Source organism: Colletes gigas, unplaced genomic scaffold, assembly GCF_013123115.1.
Source record: "Colletes gigas isolate AHSC1104 unplaced genomic scaffold, ASM1312311v1 Colletes_gigas_Sc00012, whole genome shotgun sequence".
Lineage (NCBI taxonomy): Eukaryota > Metazoa > Arthropoda > Insecta > Hymenoptera > Colletidae > Colletes > Colletes gigas.
The window spans coordinates 2,919,552-2,946,650 of record NW_025106641.1 but is presented as its reverse complement, the minus strand read 5'-3'; the positions used below and the strand labels follow the sequence as shown (position 1 = coordinate 2,946,650).

Genomic DNA, 27,099 nt, shown 5'->3' with positions numbered 1-27,099 from the left:
TTAATCCTTTAGGCGCGAGAATGGAAAATATTGTAACGAGGGGGGCACGAAGCGGATACTCGTGGACCACGAAACGGAAATGAAAATCACTCGGTGTCGTGAACGGCACACGGGGCACACGGCACACATCACACGGCATTCGATTGATTCCCGTTCGTTCAATACAAAGTAGAGGTACTTCGATTCGTGTAAATACAATAATGTACAATCTTTGTTTACTCTTTATCATCATCGTCTTGTGTCGTTCGTTATTTTTTTTTCTTCTTTATTTATTTGGAGTTAAACCTTACTGTGACCTCGGCGCGTTCAGTGCCGAATTAATAAACGGAATCGATCTACGCTCTACGGTGAGTCGAGAGACAAAACGATGAACGAAAAATTCATTATCTACACATTTATAACACACCTTTACTCGCGGCGGCGTTTTTTTCGTTGATTCGGTTATCGAATATCCTCTTCTCCATTTATACTATCCATTCTCATTACCCGTTCCCCGTCCCGAAATTCGCTCAACCTTTGCAAGAGCTACTCTTACACGCTCCCCGTTTCTTCTCTACCTTCCTCTCGTGTTTCCTCCTGTGACACCTCTTCCGGTCCCGAGGGAAGCGACTTGCTCTCGCTCTTGTTGCACGCCGACCAAGGCAAACGACCACTCGATCTAAGATCTCCTAACTTTCGTCTCGATACACGTTCTCGAACGTACAGTCGTCGGTAATGATACAATAAACTCATCTCGCGTTATTAAGTTTCAGCGATTCAACTATTTAGTGCATTTATTTACACTTTTTCCGGGCGGGGGAAACTATCAACGCGATTCCTGTAATATTTATTTAACGAATTTGTCAAAAACTATCTTTAAACCAATTTACACATTATTCAACACAATTAAAGCAACTTTTCTGATGTTTTTCGCGGATTAGAGGTCGTCTCTGTGTACCTTGTATCGTGTTAAGTGATGAGAGAAACAACTTTGCTTCTTCCACCATTTAACACGATGCCGAGTACTGAAGGAACCCCCTCTCCCCCGCCCGTTGATGATGCTGTCTCCTCCAAAAATTCTAATGGGAGATTCCAGAGGCCAAAATAAGACGAAAATCAAGAATATCAATTCCTTGACTGAGGCTTCGTTAAAAAGTTATTGAAAAATTAAATAAAAAATTTCAAATCATTCTGGAAAAATTATTTTCGATTGCAGGGGTCGATTACAATTATTTTTAGTCATTACACATATCCCCGAAATCCTACCCACTTTCGAGAAAAAAATTCGAGAAGATGTGACATTTTTCGACAAAATTAAAAAATTTCAAATCCTTCTAAAAAAATTATTTTCGATTGCAGGGGTCGATTACAATTATTTTTAGTCATTACACATATCCCCGAAATTCTAACCACTTTCGAGAAAAAAATTCGAGAAGATGTGACATTTTTCGACAAAACAAAAAAATTTCAAATCGTCCTGAAAAAATTATTTTTGGTTACGGGGGTCAATTACGATCATTTTTGGTCAATAGACATATCCTCGAATTCCTAACCATTTTCGAGAAAAAAATTCCTTACCGAAATGTCTGACCAGGCGTACATCTATTCCCCTTAAATTTTTCAGCGAAAAAAAAAAGATGTCGAATCATTCTGAAAAAATTATTTTCGGGCGTGGGGGGTCGATTAGAATTATTTTCGGTGAATAGACATACCCCCGAAATCCTGCGCATTTTCGAGAAAAAAATTCGAGTAGGTGGATAAATTTTTCGACAAAATTAAAAAATTTCAAATCCTTCTGGAAAAATTATTTTCGTTTGCGTGGATCAATTACAATTATTTTTGGTGAATAGATATACCCCCGAAATCCTACCCATTTTCGAGAAAAAAATTCAGTAAGGGCGGAAGTGTAAACGTTAATAACTTTTTAACAAAGCCTCTATTAACAAATTAGTATTCTTGATTCTCGTCATATTTTGGCCTCTAGAATCTCCCATTAAAATTTTTCCCAGGGTTAGCTGAACACCCTCGTTGAATTCTCTACGATTATTGGTATCTCTTTCACCGACTGTACTATACTTCGAAACTGCATCTTACTACATCCAACTACGGCTACTTTGCGAATTATCGCTCGAGCGTCTGTCTACCTATGTATCGATCTACTATACACGGATACCTTGGTCGTAACATTAATTGCGATAACAAATTACATGGTATGAATTACCTAAATGGAGCCTCGCTGTGCGTATGTATCGTTCACGTGTGCACTTCCACACGCTGTGCAATCTACATTTGTCTGTCTGTCCTCTGTGTCCGTGTGTGTCTGTGTCTGCGTGTGTGTGTGTGTTGTGTATTTTATACATCTTTGTGTGAAACGATGTAAAACAATTTACAGCGTGTGTCGTACTCCCGTACAACCAATATCGGTTGTCCCCCTGTGTGTGGCTTCTGTCGGTGACTGGGTAATCTTTAACCCTTAAACAGGCGCACACTGATTATTCAAAAAACATTTCTCTAAATCGTCTAAGAGATTCTTAACCATTTATATATATATTTTCATCATTTCCATCATCGCGATTTAGAAACCTTTTAGATGTAATTGTCGAGAGTGTAAACGCTATTACGAGAGGAAGAACTTGGATAAACGTGCAGTTAAGACGAAATTCATTATACTTTACATTATTTACTTTCTCTTTGTTACTTTTTTTTTTCCGACATTTCTCGTCTCTTAAAAAACGCTATCTGCTCTCGTTGAATTGACCTGGGCAACATCGCGCCGCATCTGCGTATTTGCAAGTAGAATTCGATAACAAAGTAACTTTTTTTTTTTTCTTTTCGATATTTGCGATATATAATCTAGGACATTTTAGGAAGTAAGAACTTACCCTCTTAAGGGTTAAAGATGATTCGTGAGGAATGTACGAGCAGATTCGATGAAAACAAGCGGCTCGAATGCTGCCGACGAAAGTAAGAAAAAGGGGAACTAAACGTTGCGAGAATCACGTCGAAACGTAGGGTACAACGCGTTTAAGTGGAAAATACTTCGCGTAATTCGTAAACAAAACTGCATAGAAAACGGGGATCATCTGCGATCGAAAATGCGTCTAACCAACAACGATAAACAAACTATCTACGGGTACAACTTAAGGGGGTATTCCGGTCTAGAATTACGAAGAAATCAACTTTCTTCCAGCAAAAAGCTTTAAAAACATGCGCGTAAAGCCATTTACCTCGATTCGTGAAAATAACAAAGTTTTTTTCTTGAAATCTTATTTTTTCTACTGACTACTGGTAGGCCGAATACTCCCTTAAACGGTGGAAAAAAGCATGAGCTAAAAGAATCTAATCTGCTCGTTCGATTATCTACTCGTAACACACGTTCTTTCCGAACGATCTATCGTTACTCGATGTAGAAAGAAACGGTGATAACTAAACAGTGAGCGCACGATCCCAAGAACGAGTAACCGAGAGTAACAGAACGTGTCTGTGGTTGTTGGTACTAGTTTTATTGTTGACACTGGTATTGTTACTGTAGCTGTTGTTATCGATAGTGATAGTGGTGGTGGTGACAGTGGAGATGATAGTATTGGTGCTGTTGGTGGCCGACGGGGTGCAGGTGGTCGAGAGTGGCCTTACTTGAGTAGTTGATGGGCTCGCTCGTTGGCCACCTTTATCCTCGTCTCGTTCGATTCGCCCTGCGTGCCAAAAAAAGAAACAAACGAAAGATCGTAACCCAACACACAGCCGTGTATCAAGATCGCGTCATTGTCGATCTCGTTACTTCAATTAATCTGCGGTCTTCTCGCCCGCGCGCCGTCGTCGTTCCATCCCTTCTACTCTCTGTCTCTCTCTCTCTTTCCTTCGCAAACTCGAGAGGATATTCAAAAAGCAACAACGCAACTCGTACGCAACAATTGCGTTCGCAACCAACGACGACGACGACGACGACCCTGCGGGATTTCATCCGATAAATGAGATTCCAAAGGAATTAAATGTAAACTATACGTATACGTATATACTGTTGTGTCCAAGCCTGGGATATTCCGCGTTTCTCTTCGTTCAAGGTAATCTTATCGTACGCAACGGAAACACAAAACTTGCGATTGTTGTAAAATACAATTTACACAGTTTCTTTCTCGACGATCGATCCCAGACTCTCGACAGCAACAACGTACGTATAGTGGCGGATACGAGAAATATAGCGAGAACTTTAGACACGCTCGTTTCATCCGTCAAGCGATACGAATAGAAATGATGCCCGAAAGAGTACAGGTAACGTTCGTGGCAGGAAATTTAGCACGATTTCGAGAGCATCGTCTATAGTTTTGTCACGAGCTCGCTATGTTCCCTCCGCCAGGTATATACGTGTACGATCAATCGTAAAAGTATCGTAGAAAGTGGCGTCTGTGACGACACCAACGGCGAAGATGATGACGCGCGCTCGCGATTACAGGGGGTACGAACTAAACGACGCGTAGGAAGATAGCTGGTAAAGTTCACGACGCGATTGACCTGCGAGACACGCGTGTAGGAGGTGTATCGATGCGACCCCGGCAAGTAACTCGATGATTTCGTTGTAGCAGAAACAGGTGGATCGAGTTGGAGACACGAGTTGGGTTAACGAGTTGACGATGTCCGACCGACGACGAGAAGGCAGAAGAAAGGGCGTGGTAGGCGTGGTAGGCGTGGAGCGTAATATACATATATAATATACACACTCACACTATATACGTATGCATATATACACGAAACACACGCGCACACGCACACGCTTTCTCTCTCTCTCTCTCTCTCTCTCTCTCTCTCTCTCTCTCTCGCACGCGCGCGCGCGCGCACACACACGCACACCACACACCATATATATATATAGATATACACATATAGTGTGTGCATATATATATACATGTATATTTATATACTTTTTTTTGTTTCTTTCTTTTTTTCTTTTTTTTTAATATTTCTGGGCTCGAAGGATACGGATACATGGGTGGAGAGGCGCATTTTACTTGAGCAGGTCGTGCGCACGCTGATTCGCCACGGCTATCCTTGTTTCGTTCGACTCGCCCTGCGGATTATCATAGTATGGATTTTTTTTGGTCATACGTGGCACAAAATGAGAATCTATCAAATCGAACGTGAAGGCAAGAAACAACAGTGAACGGAGTAGAGAACAAAATAGGAAGGAAGAAAGAGAGAGAAAAAAAAAATTGAAAACAAAGGGCGAACAAAGCGTGTGAGGGGGAGGGTCGCGGCGATCGTCGATGGTACGATCGATGTCGGTGCAATTATTGTTTATTCCGGTTTGCTTTTGCTTCCTCTTTCTTTTCATTTTTCAATTTTCGCTTCTCGACGTGATATATGCAACGTGTACGGCCGAACACAGAAAACAGCCCGTGAACAGCGACGAAAAGAAGAAATGACTGGTGGTGCGATGACGAGAGAGGGAGTAAAAGGACGGCTAGTCGTGCGGTGCACGTGCGTACGCATGCCAAAATGGGAAGCGAAACAATCGTCGATCGATCGTTCTTCGATCCTTCGTCAAAATCAATATCCGTTTCCATATCGATCTTCCTCTTCCTGGCACGTTCCCTCGACGATTGTTTCGTTCTCGAGAATAGAACTTCCGTGCCAATACAACAATTTTATATATACATACGTACACACATATACATATACACGCATATACATGTATATGCATGTACATATGTAAATACATAGATAAGAGATAGAAATAAATACGGAGAACTTTCTATCGAATGCGTTCTCCTCGAAAGAGAATCAATTGTTAGAAGCAGGGACTTCGTAAGCAATTACGCAAGATCGTTAGGTTGAAAGTATCAGAAAATAATAAATAATACCGATGAAATGATCTCTGTTTAGAAAGAATCTTTTTCTGTACAAGTCCCTGCTTAGAAGTCTCTTCGCGAAGGAATCACGCGACCATTACACGCATTTTGCATCGATTTCGATGCAAACCTTGCGAACTGCTAGAGAGACCCTTCGACTCCCTACTACTTGTCTAAAAAACCAGATTCATGGAAATCGATGTGCAATGAACGAAATCTCCACAGTTACACGCAACCTCTCGTAATAATTATCTACCAAATTGCTTCGTTAACAGAAATGAAGTAAAACTTCGTCAAAAGTTCCCGTTCCTTTTTCCCCCGTACTCGGTAACGAGGACAAGAGCAAACTTCGCAGAAAGAAATGTAAAGAAAGGATCCGAGCCGAGCATATTTACCAACCGCTGTGTTTCGCAGATGGAAAACTACTCTTTATTAAACGAAAGCACGGTAAAGTTAAACCTTCCTCTTTGTTTATAGCAGAGAAGGTTTCATGGAACTATGGAGATTTTGCTCGCTGTGTAATGGTATCGCGTGGTTCTATCGCAAGTCCCGAGGTAAAAATCGTGGAGAGGGTTGAGGGGGATACGGGGTCGCTACGAGGAAAAAACACGGTACGTATTCGTTCGATACGGAGCCCATCGTCGGCGGCCAGAAATCTCATGATCAGACGTATGCACGTATGTACGTTGTGGCAATCGTAAAAAAAATCTGGCAAACTGCTTCTCGTATAAAACGTAACGCGTTTTCCGCGTCACCTTTCGTTTAGCCAGTGTGCCAGCTTCTCAGTCGGTGGCGAAAGTTTTATGGTTGATCCTGGCGACCGCCAAGTTGAACGCGCGAGGACGAACAGGATAACAATTTCGAACCGTTTGTCGGGCAAATTTTCTTCACGACCGATAGAAATATTTGAATTTCGCTCGTTAACCACCTTTTGCCCAAATCTGGTTTCGAGTGATCGTTGGAGGAACGAGGGGAACCATGGAAGGATAATCAAAGGGCGTGCAGAATGTTCCTAAAGTAGGTATCATAAACTTAGGTGCATCCTCTACTCGCCGTAACGATAAAGCAATGTTAGATTTCTTATCGTTGCGGATAGCAGAGTATACGTGTACCCCTAAAGTTTGGTTGATTATTTGGACAACACCCTGTACAAGAAAGCGAAAGCGACAACGAACGTGTGTTGTGCATCGCTCTGAGCGCGTGCATCGTGAGATAAAAAACCTCGCATGCTCCGTGAATAGAAAAAATATATAGCGGAGCTAATCGTACGTAATGTTAATCATCATTTCCAACAATTATTTCCGACGTGTTCAGACCTTGCTCTTCTATGTACAATTTCACCAGCGATCAAATACGGATCGACTGGTGTTTCTCAGTGAACGGATACGAGCAAACTCCGAACATATCCGGCGACCCGACGATTCCTTCGAGTTCGAACGCCGTATCGTCGCGATCGAGCAACGAGAACGGGAAAATCGTTTCCTCACCTTGCGATTAATCCTATCAATTTGCCGATTCTGATTCTCCAGCTCGCTGCCCATGTCGATCGCCATATTTCTCAGATTACTGATCATCGTGTTCACTTGGCCCATGTTCTCCTCCATCTCCGTTTCACGGGCGTCGTTCGTGATCTTGGCGATGTAGCCGCTCTGGGGGCCAAGGCCGTTGCGATCGTCCATCACCCGTTGGGGCTGATTGTTCACCACCTTACCGTCATCATTACCTTTCCACGTACCCTCGTCCTCCTTGAAGCTGGCGCTCCTGTTTCAAACAGCGATCAATCGATTAGCCAATCCGTACCACCGAACATGCTTCGAGGCAAACACACCGAGAAACTGTATTAATTGCTAACAAATAATTTACGAATAACAGAAATCAGATAACCAATACATGTATACAATTTTTAAATACTGTTTTCATTTCCGTTAGACATTAAATTTAACGCACAGGAAACCGAGGAAATTTCTACAAGAACTGTCTATCGAACAACTAAATATTCTGTCTTTTCTTTTTTTTAAACCTACTAACTATTACACGATACACGATTTAAGATTCGTGAACCTGTTCTTGTACAAATTTCGTCCACTGTGGTCAGGGTCCTTGGTTTGAAGTAAAAATTTTTCAGTCGAGAAGAACGCGCGCGTGTGGGTGTGTGCGTGTGTGTGTGTGTTGTAAATCAGAAGGTTCGATCGCAGACAGTGAAAGCAGACAGTAAAGCGATTTTGGGACAGTCCTACTTGTTGCACGGAAGAACGCAGAGACCGCAGCACTTTTCCATTCCGGTAAGATTTTTCTCGGCCTCCCTCATGTCGGCGTTGATCTGGTCCATGCCCTCCTCGATTCTGTCCAGTTGTTCTATTTCATCGTACGAGAAGAAAACGTTAAAATCGTTCCCCGGCGAATTACCGCTGCGGCGACTCGAAAGAGAATGGACACGCTTCGTTTAAAAATAAAATCTCAAAGGATCACAGCAATCTACGCAACGCGTCGTCTCTACTCAAATCAACAAAAAAAAAAACAGAACAAAAGAAAGGAAAAGGAAAATACTGTCCGATTCTCTTTCGATGATTCATTTTTTATTCGTTATAAAAACTGAATTGGACCGTCGTTTCCCGGATCGTCGAGAAACAAAGCACCTCCTCTCTATTTTCTACACCATTATTCGTCTACGATTCTTTGAATCTCGATCGAAAATTCGATCGAAGGTGTTTAACAAATGCTGAGCTGCCAGTACTCTGTTCCTTGATCCCGAACGACGATCAAAGGCTTTATCTTGCGAGGAGTCGCCGAGAGAATCACCGTTTCATCTTCGTGCAAAGCGTCTTGACCGTAGTATAATAAACTGAATTAAGATCGATGACTATCCGAGTATTTATAAACTTTTCTGTCTCGAATTTCGAACTAATTTTATAAAAACCTTCTCAATTCTTCGATTAATCAGTGACGGTGGCAAGAGGTCGACGTTTTCGAGACCAAGAGAACAGAAAATGGCGTAAATGTTCTCGCTGCAACGATATAACAAAGGTCACCACGATGATATCTCCCGGCGAACGATCCTCGATAAAGGAAAATAAATAAAGAAACGAGTGCAACGAAAGTGCAACAATTAAGCAAGAGTCTCCCTACTAAGGGTATTTAAATTCGGGTGAGTAGTAGCTCTGTATGTACTGGGGTGTAACGGTGGGTAGAATCTGAGGGTAACTGGGTAAAAATTGAACCAAGTATACTTAACGAGTAAGAGTATAACGCGTTTGTTGATGCTACTATATTGAAAATGTGCCGGTAAAACGCAGGTAAAGTAGAGCTGCAAATAAGTGGTACTTGACTTACACCGTGCCGGATGTAACGAAGAGAGACGTTTAAACGTGATGCGCGCGTTGTCATGCGACCCGATACATCTGTATTATACTTTCTTTGCATTTCTTTCTCTGTTTCATTGTCGTCTATTTGTTTTGTATTTGTTTTTCTCTGTTTTTGTTCGTTCGCCTTCGTGCGATTACGTTCACGTAAGGAAACGGAGTAAGAATATAGGAGGAAGCAGACGGAGAACGATAGGACGCCGAAATAGAAATAGAAATAGAAATAAAGAGAGAGAGAGAGAAAGAGAGAGAGCGCATAACAGGCAGAAATATAATAGAACGAGATTAAGAATGCGAGAAATATAGGCAAAGAGAAAGAAATATCGAAAGAGAGGAGAGAAGGTGCAAAGAGGAGAAGTGAGCAGAGCGAGTGTTCGATGATAAAAATCAAAGGAGCGTGGAACAAAACGAGGGGGGAGGAGATTAGTGAATGCAAGTAGAAGGAATGGTCGAGACGAGAAAGATCGAAGGTAAAAGAAAATGCAAGGGGGAACGTAAACGATCTGAAAGCTGAAGGTGGTGAGAAGATGTCAGTGGAAGCGAATCCCGTGATCGTTTTTTTAGTGCTTTTTTGGTTAGTATAGATTGACGAGTTCTCGATTAGAAACTGAACGTCGACGGAAGCGGGATTGCACGGTGTCTGGACGATATTTGCACGCAATTAGTGTTGTGTGCAGACATATACAACATTTGTATGTATTATGGTAATAATAATGTACGTATAGGTATTGTATATCGGCGGGTGGACGGTATACAATACGCAAAGTTACGCACAACTTCTCGAATGTTGAATTTGTGTCGGTCTAGATCGAATACAGGTGTCTGCGCGTGCGTGTACGTTTCTACGCGCGGGTACACATTTCTATGCGCACCAGCGATCGTTGCAGTTGTCACGAGGTCATGGGAAATCCCATTAGAGTTCCGTGACCTTGCGACACAAACGATCGCAAGTGTACATTTTATATGCACATATACATTAGGATGGTCCTTACTTATAGGTGAAAATTAGAATTTTACAAATCGACTAATTCCAAGGTCCACAGAATCGAAAACTGATTAAAATTCGATGGTTCGTTGCTGTAGAAAACGCAGAATTATACGAGCCACTACGATTGATCAAATATCACGTCGTCGACGATACTCCAGGAATCATAAAAAAAAATGATTAACCGACATATAGGGTGGTATCGTAACAGAAACAAAGCCTGTATCGCAATATATCTGCATATTAAAACCATTTGGGGAGGGAGAGGGGGCGAGTCGAATAAATTCAAGGGTAATAGAGCGAGGACCACCCTAATGTAGATGTACGTGTACACACAGACGCGCATATACGCACACACATACACAGAGAAACTTTTTTTTTTGTGAAAATATACGCGTTTTTTGACATTTGGTAAGTATAATGTTTGTATGTCTAGATTTGAAATGGCTTACCGCCTTGCTCGTCCAGCATTACGAGAGTTTTCATCCCGACCTCGTGGCTCTAAACAGGCAACCGACCAATCAGCGGCTGTGTTAACACACACAGGAAGGATAACAGGGAAGCACCGTCGAAACGCTCCCTCGCTTCGCTCCGCAACGCGACGCGACGTGGAAAACCATTTCACGCACAGGTTTTTTTAACCGTGGTAAAAAAAAAAAGAAAAAAAAACGATAAATCGGATGAGAGAGTCTAGAGAAAGAAGCGACAGGCAAAACTACGGTTTACGTTAGAGCACCGATTTTAAGAGGAGGATCTATCGTACTCCGCGTCCGTCTCTTTTCGTTTCTTTCCTTTCTTTTCCCCCTTCTCTTCTCTCCTCTTCTCTTCTCTACCCGCCTTTCCTCGCGTTTCCCGTTACTCGTTTCAGATTTCTCGATCGAGGAAACCCATTGTCTCTCGTCGCAAAAGAATAGATAATTGGAGGAGCGAGAGGGCGCGTACAACGACGATATTTCATCTTGATTCATTAATTCTACTGTGGATCAGGCTCTGCTGGAGGACCAGGATATATATATACATATCGTTTGTGCTCGTTAGGCGAAATTAGATGCAGATATACGGAGGACTCTGTAGCGGAATAGTTGGATTTACCAACTGAGAAACCGAAATATTTAGAGGGGCTCAGAGTGCCCGGAGGGAAGGTTATCCTCGCCCAGGGAGGATGTGATTTCGTGGAGGTTCATTCCGTGGAAAATGTAAAATGACTACTCGTAGAAACGATCGACGAAGCGAAGAAGCGAGAGGGTTGGTAAATCCAACTTTCCCGTTTTCGGAACAGAAGAACGCTTCGTGGGATAGGGAACGATTTATTGGTTACGTCGATCTGTGAAATTTCCAAGATCAAACAAGATTAGAGACAGTTGCAATAACATAGCAGTATCAGACGGCGGGGAACGTGGTTACCACGCTCTGACGTGTCGCTTCTCGTGGATCGGTTGCGAGAAGAATCTCGTCGAGGCTGGTGATCGAGTCTGGGATCCAAGATTCGGGAGTAATGAACGCACGGATTATGAGGGAGAACGATGCTGGATAAATTGAGTCGGATGAACCGAGTCGAGTTAGTGGCAAAGTGGCGCGTTAGCGATGATGCGAGAAGTCTGATATGTTAAAATAGGAGCAGACACAGGCAGAAGCAGATTAAAAGGAAGAAAAGACACGCTTCGTATATTCCAGTCTAGGCACTCGAGAGTACCGCGGCGCTGTAAGATACAGAATTGAAGGTTGTTTTTTTAGCTAAAGGACAGAAAAAGAGATCAAGAATCAGAGATGAACACGCGTCACGAGTTACCCGGGGGAGCCAGGCTGTTCTTTGGGCCCCAGTTCCGTATCCGTAAATGTCGTCGGGTACCCGCCCATCCCTACCATACACCACACACACGTAGACCTGGTGTTTACCGATCGAATCGTTGACCGCGGAAGTCACGAGCAATTCTCAAAGACGAAACGAGCCAAAGTTTACGCGGTTAAATATCGTTGTTTTCATGTATTTCGATTCGCGAGGAAACACGGTGTGTCCAACCTGAACCAAGCAATTTAAGTTATCGAAACACCAACACGTTGCAACAACATTTTTTTTTTTTGACGATCTAACATAAATTTCAGTAACTGTTTGAATACGATCGGCAAAACCAATTTCTGTGCGGACAAAAGTGTTACGTAACGCATCAAAGTTATTATTGTACGTATCACTGTAGGCTCGTGGAAGCAAAGCTCGCGAGTCTGTTCAATCGCGCCTCTTTTACTTTCAATTTTGGTTCATATTTTTTTTTAAAAAGAATTCTCTCGTAGTTGTTCGAAAAGAGAATAGTTATTTTGGAAAAACTTTTATTTTGGTTGTTGTTTTGTTTATTGCTGAGGGAACTGCTTACCGCCTTGATGGTCTAACATCGTCAGAGTGTTCGCTGCGACATCCTCGCTCTACGACAGGGTCGAAGGGCCCACACGTTAACGGAAACGAAAGATCGTTCAGTGATGCGCGTGAACAACTGCGAAATTAAGTCAGAGACAAACAAGCAGCCCGCGTGCACGCCTTGCCACAGGAGGGATCACGGATTATGCTTCGGGGAATACCGTACGATGCTAGCAACAATGAATTTTCCCATTAGCTCTACGGCGACGGTAAATTAAACGGAAAAAGTTTGTCGCGGCGGTCGAAAAGGTGTTCGTTTCGTCGAACATATTCGCCTCCGTTCTCACGAAGAATTTTTACGCGGCGATATGATTCGATGGAATCCGCGTCGTGTGACAAAACGTGCCGGGTTGTAATCAAACAGAAACTTCATAATATTCATCTATGAAAGGAAACAAGAAAAAAAGAAAAGAGTACGTTCAAGATGTACGTAACCGCGAATCGTAAGCTTCGATCGAGGACCAAGATTTTCGAGCGAATTTCTCCTTCTTTTTCACAATGCTGCTCGTACGTACACCTTGAACGTACGGTAAAGTCGGAACAAAACATATAAGAATACAATGATGAAACGATAAAAGGAGAAATGGCGCGCGAATAAACAGAACGATGACGCAAAGACGGCGACATATGATTTTTTCCGTAGAGACTAGTAGCGAGAGAAAAAAAAAAAAAAAACAGACTGTTGCGAGTCGTACTAAGGTATACAGCTAACAAATTTATATGTTTCTCTCAACTCTTGACACACAGCGGGGACACTGACGCGAACGTCTCTGCTTTGCACCATGCGCTGCGCACTGCTAAGACAATATTCGTATGAACGATATCGGTACACAGTCTTCTATTTTGAATAAAGGTTAAACGCAATAATTATGCATCGAATCGATCAAAAAGCCACGGATATTTTTGTTACAGGGACGAGGGGGGAGAGGCGGAATAAATATAGTAGCGAACAGTCTAAGGAGCGATAAACCTTTTCGCTTTTCACTCTTGTTGTTGTTGTCGTTGTCGTCGGTTCGCTTTCTCCGCCCGATCGGCGAATGCATATTTAATCACGAATCGAGCAATCGCACTACTATCGCATATATGTAATATGTACACGACGGTATTTTACAAACTCTCAGATCAAAAAGCGAAAGATAATAAATACCTACATGGTAAGACGACGGTCGACAAGTACGTTCGATGCAAAACGGGTTAAAATAACAGGGTTGAAACACAGAAAAATATTATGTATACATAGAATAATGTGTATACCGAGTACGTATCCAGAATGGCCCGATAACTATTCACGCTTTAATTGTTTCCGATATGCCAGCTGGAGGACAATTTTACTAGACGAACGTTGGCACGGTGAAAAAATAGGTCGTTTAGTATCGAAGCATACACTAACTCAACAGAAAGAATTGCGTCAAATAGATTAATTTATTTAGTTACAAAAATAAATTAAAACCATTAAATTTTTTAACTTTTTCCCCAAATATTCTAAACCACACAGCTACGATTTATTGCATTAATAAATATTTTATAAGTCATCAAACACGACCTTTATACTTCTAAATTCCACCTACAAAAAATTTGTTATTTTTCACTACCAAACGATAACTTTTCTTCTATCGTGCAACTTCCGTGCGATTAATTTTCCATTCCACACTGCATTTTTAGCAACAAATAAGGTGCTAATAGTTCTTGGATCGCTCTATATACACACTCGTTATAGGCTGACCTATTTTAATTCATAAATGAAGTTGTCGTGGAAAGCAAAGTCTAAACTCCAGTTTTCAACGTCCAACTTTTTCTCTGCTCGTGTTAAAATTTCACAAAATGTCTATTTCTATTCCGGAAATTACTACTACGACTGCTTATACCGATCGAAAGGAAAACACGATCCACGAGTAATTTAATTACTAATTAATAAAATTACTAATATAATATAGCCCGATCCTACGTTGAATAAAAAAAAAAAGGAAAAATAAAATTGCACAACTTTGCAGACGAATAGAAAAATAATGTTTTTCGGTAACTCCTGGTCTTCGACCTTCTTTCTATTCGCCGTGCTTTCCGAGATAAATACATTTATATGTTAAAATAAGGCACCCAGTATATTAGAAAATAAAAATTACGACAGAACGAGAAAGACAAACATCTACTGCTAAAACGTTTATGAATTGTAAAAACTTTGTATATGTTTTTACGCTAAATAAAAGAGGTAGGAGGTTGTATGTACATATACGTATATATACACACACACATACATATATACAGAGGATAATTCTAATACTTGGGACAGACGATGAAGCTCTGTTCTGAGCGAGGATGCATAAAAATTATGGTGAAACTATAAAAAATTTTCCTCTGTAACGTATCTCTATCTTCGCTAGAACAAAGCTGTAACTCGGTTAGTAGAATCATCCTACATGTGTATAGTACATATTCGTATACGAATCATTAAATAAATGTGTACGTATTAATACGTTTACTGAAAGCGACGCAGCTAAGAAGCTTCGTGTTCGACTATGAAGTAAAAAACAAACGTTAAACAGAAAATAAGGCAGAAAAGAATAAAGGAACGGTAGTTGTACACAATCCAGAGAAGAACGTGTTTTGTTTATGTGAGAGGTAAGGGAAGAAAATAGAGACTGACAAACACATAACTTATACGTCTAAACGAAATGCATATAGTATACATGCACACATACGTACATATACATACAGGATGTACGTTTTATCCGGAAATCTAGAACATCTTTCGTAGTTTCTGAGATATTCTGGATTTCCAGATAGAACACGGACGAACAACCTGCACAGATACGTAGATATATGTGTACATGTATACAGACACACGCACACACACGTACACGAGAATACACGTCTACGCACCGAATACTTGATTGCTGGTGTGTAACAGAGGCAGAAACAGAATGTCGCGATAGACAGATAGATAGATAGACAGACAGACAGAGAGAGAGAGAGAGAGAGAAAATGGGAGAAATAGAAGCACAAAGATAAAGAGTATCATCGAATGAGAAAGGTTTCGAAAGGATGAAAAGGCCGGAATCGTGGACGTACAAAAGGACAAAGAAACAAAACAGATCGTTTTGAATGACTCAGTTCGATCCGCGCACTGAATATGACACATTCTGTACAAAGATTCGACTACAGGCGTTTCGAATCCATCGTATTCGTGTACATACTGGTAGCAGCAGCAGCGATAGCAGCACCAGCAAGGATAGAGTTAGGTGGTTGCAGTAGTTGATGTCTTTGTCGTATTAGTAGGTAATAGTGGTAGTGTCGTATTTAGCGGTCCATGCAAAAGTTAGGGGAAATCGACTCGAATACCGCAACAATTTAAAATCGTTCTTAAGCGACGAAACAATAAAAAAAAGTAGAAAAGAATTCTGCTTGTAGGAAAGATCATTTTTGTTTAAATGTGTTCCATTGTTTCCGCTACTTTTGCATCTACCCGCGACTGTAGCAACGTTAACGATGTTCGACGATATTAGTGATGTTAGTGGTGGTGACCAGTAGAGTCGTAGTAACGGTACGAGTATAGAAATAGTACTAGTAGTAGTAGTAGTAGTAGTAGTAGTATTTGTATAGTAGGATTATTGTACAGTGGTAGTTGGCTGTCGCTTTTCTTCGTCAACCGCGAATTCGCACCGTCTCGTTTAGACATCTCTGCTAATACATACATCTAACCTGTACTTGTGAAGCAAATCTATCGCTACTTCTCGGTTGCAATAGTTAATTGAACAGGGAATTGCGTGTATAATTCCAGTTTCACAGCAGTTGGGACGTGATATCGACGTTTCGTAAGGTAGCCTCGAAGAAACGCGCGCGACAGACTCGAATTTCGAGAAGCAACAAAAAGAAGAAAAAATAGAGAAACAATAAACGCGAACTGGAGCAACATCGATCGAAGAGTGCCGGTTTGACCGATGCGTCCGACCATACATCAGTTTTTCTACTTGAAAAGATATTCAATGGTTCTGAGCTTCGAATCGTATTCGAATCTTCATTGTCTGAGAAACTTGGGAACATTTCAAAGCTGAGATTCGAACAGTCGATTGACAACTATCGCGCTTTCACGGTACAACGAAACGCTATTAATAAGCGTGGGCTTCCTGTGACCTGTAACGAATAAACGCGCCGACTGGAAGACGGAAAAAGTAGAGAACGTGTGTGTACATGGCGTACGGGATCGATCGCGGCTCGCGATCTCCTCTCGAATCGTGTGCATAGAAGCGACACGGTTCCGTCGACTCCACAGTGTCAACTTTAAAAATAAAAAAAAAAACTTGTTCGATATATGACTCGAACGAGAGAAAACTCTCTAAAGAAACGCGTCGAGCGCGTTGGATTTTCTCGTCGGGGGTCCGGCAAATAAAAAGAAAGAAAGAAGCGTCGAACGATCGAAAGAACGAGCAAGTATGTTTCTCGTACTATGAATTGTGATCGTCGAGAGTGTCGGGAAACGTAGGAGGCGGGCATTCACGAAGGATGAACGTTCCGTCGGTAGCCTTCGACGCGAAATGTAATCAAACATCCATGGATGGGTACGATGGAAGAAGGTTTCAGTTAGCTTCGATTTAACACGGGGTTTTGTGTACCACGGACACGGGTTACCATTGTATGTGTGAGTGTATGTGCGTGTCGGGAGCGGATAGGGGCGAGAAAAGGCAAAGTTCCCTCTTCTGTTCGTTTACTTATATGGCTAAAAAGCGATTCACTCACCTCCCTGGTCATCGAGCGCGACCAGAGTACGGATGCCAGCCTCCTTGCTCTACGACAGACAGAGGCAGCACAACACAGACAACCACCACCAGTGTTAAAGAGTTGTTTTTTTTAGTAGTAAGTATATAGTATAGTAATATTAGTAGTATATTAGTAGTATATAGTATTACGGTATTAGGCAGAGACGGAGGGTGTACGGAGAGAAGTCGATGGAGAGAAGTGGGCAAGCAAAGTTTAAGGTTTTTCGCTTTCTCGCAAAACAGTGCTAGATATATATATATATATACATATATACATATGTATATCGTGACCGAATCTTATTTTCTTGGGGGGTTGGGTAGGGGGGTGGGGGGTGGGGGTGGCTTTGTACGCGTAATATGCAGCAGAAATGAGAGTAAAAGTTGATCTACTTGGTCATATATATATTGTTACCCGATTCTAAAGGTGACGCTGTTTTGTATATTTCTTTTTCGTATTAGCTTTCGACGCGTTCGTGACGTAGGCAAAAAATGCAACAATAATAATAATAATATATGGACATATGTGTACGTGTGTGGGACGTACACACACACACACACACATATATATATTATCCTGCCTGCGCTATGAGGCAGAGACAGGTGGGCAGACAGGAGAAACAACGTAAAACGTTTTTTTCCACGGATTAGACAATAAGAACACGTCGTATAATACATAAACACTTAGATAGATTGTTCTCGGTTCGAGTGAGTATATTTATATCTCGATCTCTAGATATCTAGGCTTGTCGCTTGTTGTTGCTGTTGTTGTTCTTGATGTTGTTATCGATCATGACGATGTTGTTGTTGTAGTTGTAGTTGTTGTTGTTCCTGTTGCTCTGTGACTGTCGTCGCCGTTGTTGTAGGTTTATTTTTTTATTTATTTTAATTACTTTTATTCGTTTGTCGGATCTTTCCTTCTGGCTAATCGAAATTGATTTCGTTAGAAGCGCGCAACGATTCGCACAGATTTTTTGTTTCTTTTTCTCTGTATAAACTTTTACTTTTGTTTGTTTGTACGTACTCTTTTTTTTTTTGTTATTGTTGTTGTTGTTGTTGTTGTTATTGTTGTTCTGTTTCGCTAGCGCGTGACGAGATGAAACCGCTCTCTCTTATTTTTTTTCTTTTGTTTTTTTTTTTATTAATTGGAAGGAGAGAATCTCGCGCTCTCTTCCAACGTCAATCTTTCCACTTTCCGTCGTTCGTCCGACGAACGAGAAGAATTGATAATTCACACGAGGAAGAGAGTCGAGCGTTTAAAGAAAGGGTAAAAGAAGAAGATAGAAAGAGCGAAAGTGCTACTTGAAATGTCTACGAGTCTGAAAAATATCCAAGAACGAGGAGGGTATTCCGCGACAATAGTGTACGGTAAAAGAAGTATCGCAGAATACAGAACAGTACAATATACAGTTTCGGTGAAGAGAGGTAAAAGTAAATCGAGTATGCGCGAGTGAAAGAAAGAGAACTGAGAAATGAGACGAACGAGAGTCAACCCCTGTCGGTACGAGTCGCGAGAGCGGAACAAAGAACTGAAAAATTTATTATATTTTTCATTCAGGACTCTTCAGACTCTTCCAGGAGCGACTCGAAAACCGAACGGATCTCGAGACTCGAACGGACAAAGGATGAATGCCTAAATAAATGCAGAGTAGAAACACACGCACACATAAGAGAAGAAGGGAAAGCGGATGGGGAGAGCACGAACAGAACGGCAAATGACCGAACCAAAGAACGAAGAAAAGGAGCTTTTCCCGACTGGTTAAAACACCGAAGAAAGATGCGTCTCTACGCTGCTCGAAATTTCCACGAGACCATTTACATCGTTACGCCGCACATCTATCGTTCTATTCTGGTTATTCGCGTCTTTGACGACTTTTATGAAATTTCGCAGGCCAGAGTGGGGGAAGAGAACCGATGGTTTTATGGAAATTTCGTGCAGTGCAATCGTTGTTCCACCAAATGATACTTATCTTTTCGTCCCCGCGATCGAGGCGACCTTACCGGCGCTTCCGGTTAAAGGGAGCCTACGGTTCTTTGAGAGCCTCGTGGTGCACTCCAGTGTTCTCGTTCTGCGCAATTCAACGGTCCGATTCGAGCGAATTTAAAAGGCAGAAAAGAGACTTCGCGAACGAGTACAGGACTCGTATCGAAATGAATGAAAGACAGACTCGAAATATGGGCGAGGTAATAAATATGCAAGTACCGGCGTTCATTGCCGGCTGCACGTCTACGCGGAGCCAATTACGGAACCGAGCTCTTTCTCCGTAACGCGCTTGTTCGTACAAATCCGAATTCTTTTGCTCTTTTCTTCGTTCTGTTGTTAAGAGAGAAGCGTGCGTATTTGTCCGCGTTGGGGAATGTGCATGAAGTTTCCGGAAACGGAAAGAAATCGACAGTAATGGAGCTAGCCGGACTGAAGCACGCGACTATCTTTAAATAAACAGATACAAGTCGGTCCACTGAGTATTCGTACTCTCGATACAAGAATTTTTCAACTAAAAATCAATTACCTGTGTAAAGTTTACTAAAATTGGACGATTAATAACGAAAATACATTACTTTCTACCTAGATAAGACGTATAACAGAGAACATAATTTTGTGCAACTTGATGCTTTTTATACGAAGGGACACGAGAAACAAGGCCCCTAAATAATTCCTGTTTATCGTGACTCACCCTTTAGACCAAAAGGAAAAAGTTGCTCAAAATTACCTGTTAATTTCCTCAGCAATGTTATTTCAATTTCATAAAGATCATCGAGGGTACCCTTTTCATTTCGTTCTCTCTGTTTCAAGATCACCGGTGTCGCGTGCTTTCAAGTAAACACTCCATCGAATAATCGTGCAATGAAGGTGATTCGATCGTGTGTAGGCGTAAGACTAGCGCTACAGACGGATCGGTAAAGATTCGCGAGAATTGAAAAAAAGAAACAGAAATAAAACGAGGAAATTAGAATGAGACGCGAAGATACAGTGATTCTCATTGGCGAGTAATTGAAGAGCGATGCAGCTCGTCCACGTGTGAGCGTTTTCTTTTGCAACGATCGATCTGAAAGCCAGATCTCGAGAAGATTCCCCCGGTAAATGAAACCTGGATCGGACCAGCTTCCTCTCTCTTCGAGTACGAATCCCCTGTACGCGCGAGGTGTATATATCTGTGAGTAGTGAGTGGAATATTTTGTGCACGGAGAGATATCGCGTAGAGAATGATTTCGAGGTAGAGATGTGACAGCACGATGCAGCGCTGGAAAGGGGGTAAAAGGGAACAGTGTTCCTCGCAGAGGACAGGCAAACACACACAGGCAGCCAGGCAGCCAGGCAGCCAAGGCAAACAGGCAGCAAAGTTCATCAGCAAATTAATTGTCGACACTCGGTCAACGTACAGTTCTATCCGTACCCTTTATCGAACAATTTCTTTTAAAACAGAAATTTATTAGAAAAACGCGTGATGTTACTTAAACTTTGCTTTGAGAACTGTACCAACTGTAGCGAACAGGCAACGAACTTCCCCCGATAAAAAGTCCACCGATGGCGATTAAAAATTTCGTCAGAGTCTCGTGATAGACCGACGCTATTTTAACACTTTTCTTGCGGTCGTATGACCGATGATTTTCGAGCATGCGACGCAACACGTGTACTTATGCATCACGTTTGTCACCGATGCAGATTTTCTATGTTCGGAGAAAAGTGTACGAGCAAGCAGACGATCAAGCGGCCGAGCAAGTTCTTGTCGAGTAAAGCAAGCGGACACACACCGCGCACGTGGAAATACGCGTACATACACAGTCAGCAACATGGACAATATATCGAGGAATGCCTGGTTCAGCCAATAACATGAAATATAAACGTAATGGGTAGCAGCGACGGAAGTTTCGCGGCCATCGATGTTGATTACGCGAGCCGAGTTTACTCGATTTACGCTTCCGATCTAAAAACGATCGTTCTTTCATGGACACTGTTGGTCGTTCACCGTCATTTTACCTGGTCTCGGTCAGCCTCTAACGGTCATTAAACTATGGCGAAGTCATGCTGTTCACCTACGATCTTGTACACACTTCAATCGATACGAACCCTTTCCCTTCGATTATACGACCAATTTGAGAGAATACCCCCCAAAAAAGGTATTTCGATGAGTACGAATATTTTGAAAATATCCTCGAAGAGAAAGGGCAATTGATTTGTCTCGAATTTTACAATCGTTTCGTACAAAATCCACAACCAAAAAACAGCTGCACGTTTTTACGTGCTGCCGACTAGGGGGGAGTAAAACCAAAAGGGTATAAGGTACGTGGAACCCACTGTAAGATGACTGGTTAAACCTCGTTAATCTGAAGAAACTGGAAGGATAGGTGATCCGAATAAAGCGATAATCCGTACTAACCAAATAAAAGATTATCACTATTTCAACGAAAGGCGTAGACATTTTTGGAAACAGTATTAAAAGACGAATACTATAAATTAAAAAATCGGTAATCCTATAATTGAACATCTATATATCAATTTTGACGTAAGAATTAAAAAAGACATCGCGGTCCTTGAATCTTCAAAAATTAAAAAGTAAAATGTGAACTGTCCCCCAGATTACCATACGTACGAAAAAATCTTCCTAACGCGTACGTTTCACCGTGTATTAAACGAATTTCCCGCGAACCTCTTTCACCCAAGACTTGTTCGACGCGGTGGAAAAGTAAATGACAAAATGAAGCGTAAAATCGGGAACAATTATAAACTGAAGAGAAATTCAGAGGGAGAAAAAAGAAATGGAGTTACACCTCTGGCGTTACCCATGCTGACTTGTTTTTTAACACGATCGTATCGAAAAATCCACGCGACTAACAGTACCATACAATTGTCATCGATCTTCCTTTTCTTTTCTTCGAAATTGTATCGCGTCAAGAGCGTCCTCGGTTTTTCCGTAGTATCCATTCCAAAGACTCTGTTGGTGGAATTCACCGTTGCTGAAAAAAATATCCTCCACCACTGGTGACATTAAGAATATCTCTTTTTTTTTTTTTTTTAATTGCTGCAATTAGCCCCCCGTCGAAATTTGTGGTTTTTTTTTGTTCCGGAAATCCATTTACATCGAGTACTAATCGACTAACTGACATCGATGGCAGTTTACATACACAGATATGTTGTACATATGTGTATATGAGCGCGTGCGCGCACACACAAACAGACCGTCACACGCTTAACTTCAACGCTAAATAATTCCGTTGCTGTTGGATTGTACAAAGAAAAGTCAAAGTTCGATGGTCAATAATGGCTGGATTATGGTCATAGATGGTCAACAATAAGGAAAATGTCAAGAAGTACATTTTTATGGTTTTTTTTTCATTTTACTGGGTCAAGGAACAGCTTATCGAACATTTTTAGAATTACTACGTATTCTTCACCAAAATACGCGTTGTTTGCATTTTTAAACATTAGAATCCTTCAATCCGTTCAGAAGTTATGACAATTTTGGAGTGACATTTCTGGTCTGAAATTATGTTTTCGGTAAGGAATTTTTTTCTCGAAAGTGCGTAGGATTTCGGGGGTATGCATATTGACCAAAAATGATTGTACTTGACCCCTGCAACTAAAAATAATTTTTTTAAAACGATTTAAAATTTTTCAATTTCGTCGAAAAATTTGTCCCCCTTCATGAATTTTTTTCTCGAAAATGGTTAGAATTTCGATAATATGTCTATTGACCAAAAATGATAGTAATTGATACCTGCAACTAAAAATAATTTTTTTAGAATGATTTGGAACTTTTCAATTTCGTCGAAAATTTGGCCACCTACACGAATTTTTTTCTCCAAAGTGGATAGGATTTCGTGGGTATGCGTATTGACCAAAAATGATTGTAATTGACCCCTGCAACTGAAAATAATTTTTTTAGAACGATTTGAAACTTTTCAATTTCGTCGAAAATTTGGCCACCTACTCGATTTTTTTTCTCGAAAATGGTTAGAATTCGAGGGTATGTGTATTGACCAAAAATGATTGTAATTGACCCCTGCAACTAAAAATAATTTTTTCGGAACGATTTGAAATTTTTCTTTTTCGCCGAAATATTCAGGCACCTACCCCCCGTCGATTTTCCTTAAAAATTTTTTTTCACGCTGTACGGAAATGTTGTCTAATACTTTTTTGTAGGTATCCGTGAAGTCTACTTCCTCCTAAAATTTCATTTAAATATATTCACTATTGTAAGAGTTATGGTTGTTTGAAAATTGGACCACTTTTATGGGGTTTTCCTCATTTTAAGGTGCCAAAGAACAACTTTTCGAATATTTTTGAAATTTCTAGTTATTCTTCGCCAAAATACGCGTCGTTTGCCGGTTGAAGAATTAAAATCCTCCGATCCGTTCGGAAGTTATGACGTTTTAAAGATTACGCATGAAATTTCAGTGAAACATGTCAATGGTATGGTCAGACATCATATTTTCGGGAAAGAATTTTTTCCTCGAAAATGGTTAGGAATTCGGGGGTATGTCTTTTCACCAAATATAATTGTAATTAACCCCCCTAGCTAAAAATAATTTTTCTAGAACGATTTAGAATTTTTTTTTTCTTCGAAAAATTTAGGCACCTACCCCCTGTCGATTTTTCTTAGAAATTCGTTTCTGATTTTTAGTAAGTTTGTATAACGCCCTACAGAAAAGTTGTCTAATACTTTTTTGTAGGTACCCATAAGCTCTACTTGAGAAAAAAAGTTTCATTAAAATATATTCACTATTGTAGGAGTTATGGTCGTTTTAATAACGATTGCTCCATCAAACGAAATCTGCCTGTTTTGACATTTCTTTGTATCGTGAACAGCAACGGAGATACTTAAAATGCTCAAGTAAGCAGGACACCCTGTGTACACACACACACACGCAGCGAGTACACGTATAAGATACGTACTGAATAAAATATATTACTCTCGCACGCGCACACACACAAAATGTAATAATACATAGGGGGCAGCCTTGTTATGTCGACATCCCATGTGTTAGGACATGTACTTACGTACACTGAAAAAATAATAGCCAGCGACGTCCCTGGGTGCTCGAAATGTGAATATGTGTGCTAATTAGTGCAGCCACAGATACAAGTAGCAAAAGAAACTGGAACGGAGCGACGCAATGACCTTTCAACCCCTTTCGCACCCTCAATTTATTCGAAATTCATTGCGAACACGCGGGTCTCTCGAGTGTTTGTCCAACTGTACGATGGAAAATGTGTATATGACCGAAGTAAATAATATTTTCAAAAATGTCGCTTGCTTCGTACCGTAACCATTGCAGGGACCATCAAAATGTACCATACACGTGTAAATGTGAACTTGAAACTTGGACCAGGGCTAACGTTAACGTGAACAACACAACGAGAGACTCGTCGATCGTGAATATAGTTATTAATTTAGGCGCGCGGGTAACCGGTGTCAATTGCGTTCGCTCCTTCGACAATTAGTAACAAGTTGAAGAAGAAAAAGAGTAAACACATCTTGAGTGTACAATACAGTTAAAAATTTCGCATACATTTATAGAAAAAGTTCATACATGTATTCAGAATAGAGTATATATCGAAGATAACGAGAATAGACAACGAGTAGTTATGTATGTGGGAAGAAGAATGCGAAGATTGAAGAAACGTAGACAGACACACGAAAACGCGACCACGAACGCGCGCGTCGAATTACCCGTCGATCATGCCCACTTGAAACGAAACCTAAATATCCCCGATGCTTACGGATATATGAAAAACATGCTCTGGACAAAGTTAAACGATAACGATAAAAAACATATCACGATGTAATTTTATTCATTTATCCTTTTTTTTAAACTCGACTCTATAATTTTTATTGCATTGCTCGATGCAGTCTTTTAATCTCCAGGAAAAAGTACGAAGGTACTTGTGCCCTAAACCTAATATGTAGTCAGAAAGTTGGGCCCCACTTTCATTTTCTGGCAGGCAAAGCATGTTATTACTGGAAGGTGAAAGCCTTGAAAAGGCATCGTATCAAAGAAACAATGAATCACGATGGGCAGTTGTATAATGATACGGGGGATTATGACATCTTATGAAACAGAATTTCGATAGGATCCAAAACATAGAGTGAATATCTTTGTCCTAAATGATTTGTTCATATATCCATAAACAACAAACATATTTAAGGGTTCTTATGTAAACGTACCCTGCATAATAGTTCGAATACGTTACAGGGTGGGAAACAAGCGTAACTTTAATTTACACCCTGAAAAGTAAAATACGTATAAATCGTTCAGGTTGTGCATCGATCGAAAAGCCCCGTTACGCGCCGAAAAATGCAACGTTTTACGAATGAACGGCCACGGAACGATGCAACCGATCATTTCACACGCGTTCGTGTCGCGGATTACCGTCTCGGACCGCGTCGATGCGTCGTCTTACAATTCTTGCAAGTACATACGCGTCATCCTATTCAAGAATGAACGTACGTATTAAATGCGTGCCACCCGTGCGATAGTTTTGTTCCTTTTCTCCCCCTTTTTCTTTAGGAGGAAAATGTCTCTTTGCTCTCGTCCTAAAAAACTCGCGTCATAAAGCCAACAATACCCTAGATGACCATTATTATTTACTTCCGTTCTGAACGATACACGTTCAAGCTATTGCATTGCATACAGGTGTATAGTACACTATAGAGGAACGAAAAAGGATGCTTCCGGCGTCAGAGCTGGGTCAAATACTATTTCAGAGTTTTCTTTATCAACGCCATATAGAAATCTGACCTTCTCGCACATCGAAAACAGGATGTACCTCTTTTTTTCTATTATTTTCCTTTGCTCGTTGGAATTTCTATCAAGTACATTATACCATTCCTATATTTTTATTTGATTAATTCTTCCCTTGCTTACGTCTAACCACGCCAGTCGAAATAGTATTTTGCCCACCTCTCTCCAGCGCGTTTCCATCTTTCTTATCGTTATCATTATTATAATTAGTTCCTTTCGGGTGGTGGGGAAATTTCTTTGAATTTGCACAACGTCGAGTTTAGCGAGGACAGAGCAGATGCCCATCTTGCCGCGACTTGGCGCACAACGAGTTATCAGCGACAATTGCACATCTCTATTCTATACAAGACAAATCATTGGATCAAGAACTCCGGGATATAGACGGCTATAGAGTAACAAGGATCGAGGATTAGTACCGAGGATGACCGAGGATGAAGGTTAATGCGTAAATAGAAGAGAGTACAGTTTTATAGGGACGAGACGAACTTACCTCCTCGCATAACGCCATCATACGCCTCGTACTCTCCAGAGACTGAAACAGAATACAAGTACCACGAATTAGGCGATTAGGGGGATTAACCGTGAATGATTTTTCGAGTTTCTGTTTGTACAACATACCTCATCTGTAGTTTGATCGGCCTTCAGCTGTAATTCTTGCAACTCGGTGCGGGGTGGGCCGCCCCCCTCAACCGGTGCCGCTGCTGGTGTCGGAGCAGGCATCTTGTCGGGTGCCTGGCGAGTTCTTCTCTGCAACCTCTCTTCCCTTCCGTGTAAGTCAGCTCTTTACCCGGTGCAGCTCCTATTCCCTGGCGACTGCAACTTCCTGCAACATTAAAAAATAAACGATCGATTAGACGAGCGTTCGATAGTCTTACAAACTGGAAGAATGGAGCAGAGGGTATATCGAATCGAGACTATCGCGTTGATTTTAATAATACACGAGTCTTCGCTGTATGGCAGGTTGCCATTCCTTTGATCCATGTTAATAAAAAAATCTAAGAACAAAGAATTATGTACTTTGAAGGGGGAA

The 27,099-nt window shown here is 41.2% G+C and overlaps 1 protein-coding gene across 4 annotated transcripts in view; it reads right to left on the bottom strand.

Moving 5' to 3' along the window:
- Positions 1-1,870: 1,870 nt before the first annotated feature.
- The window catches only part of LOC122398702 (synaptosomal-associated protein 25), a 30,843-nt gene continuing 5,614 nt past the window's right edge, over positions 1,871-27,099 (bottom strand). For 3 of the 4 annotated variants that reach the window (XM_043398812.1, XM_043398811.1, XM_043398809.1), the window contains 6 exons: positions 26,688-26,892; positions 26,560-26,601; positions 12,536-12,584; positions 8,060-8,177; positions 7,310-7,583; positions 1,871-3,671 (listed from right to left, as the gene is read on the bottom strand). In XM_043398812.1, the coding sequence (XP_043254747.1) occupies positions 3,609-3,671; positions 7,310-7,583; positions 8,060-8,177; positions 12,536-12,584; positions 26,560-26,601; positions 26,688-26,789 (648 nt within the window). In that variant the 5' untranslated portion in view covers positions 26,790-26,892 and the 3' untranslated portion in view covers positions 1,871-3,608. Of the gene's footprint in view, positions 3,672-7,309; positions 7,584-8,059; positions 8,178-12,535; positions 12,585-17,307; positions 17,357-26,559; positions 26,602-26,687; positions 26,893-27,099 lie in introns of all 4 variants that reach the window. The other variant, XM_043398810.1, reaches the window with a different exon arrangement.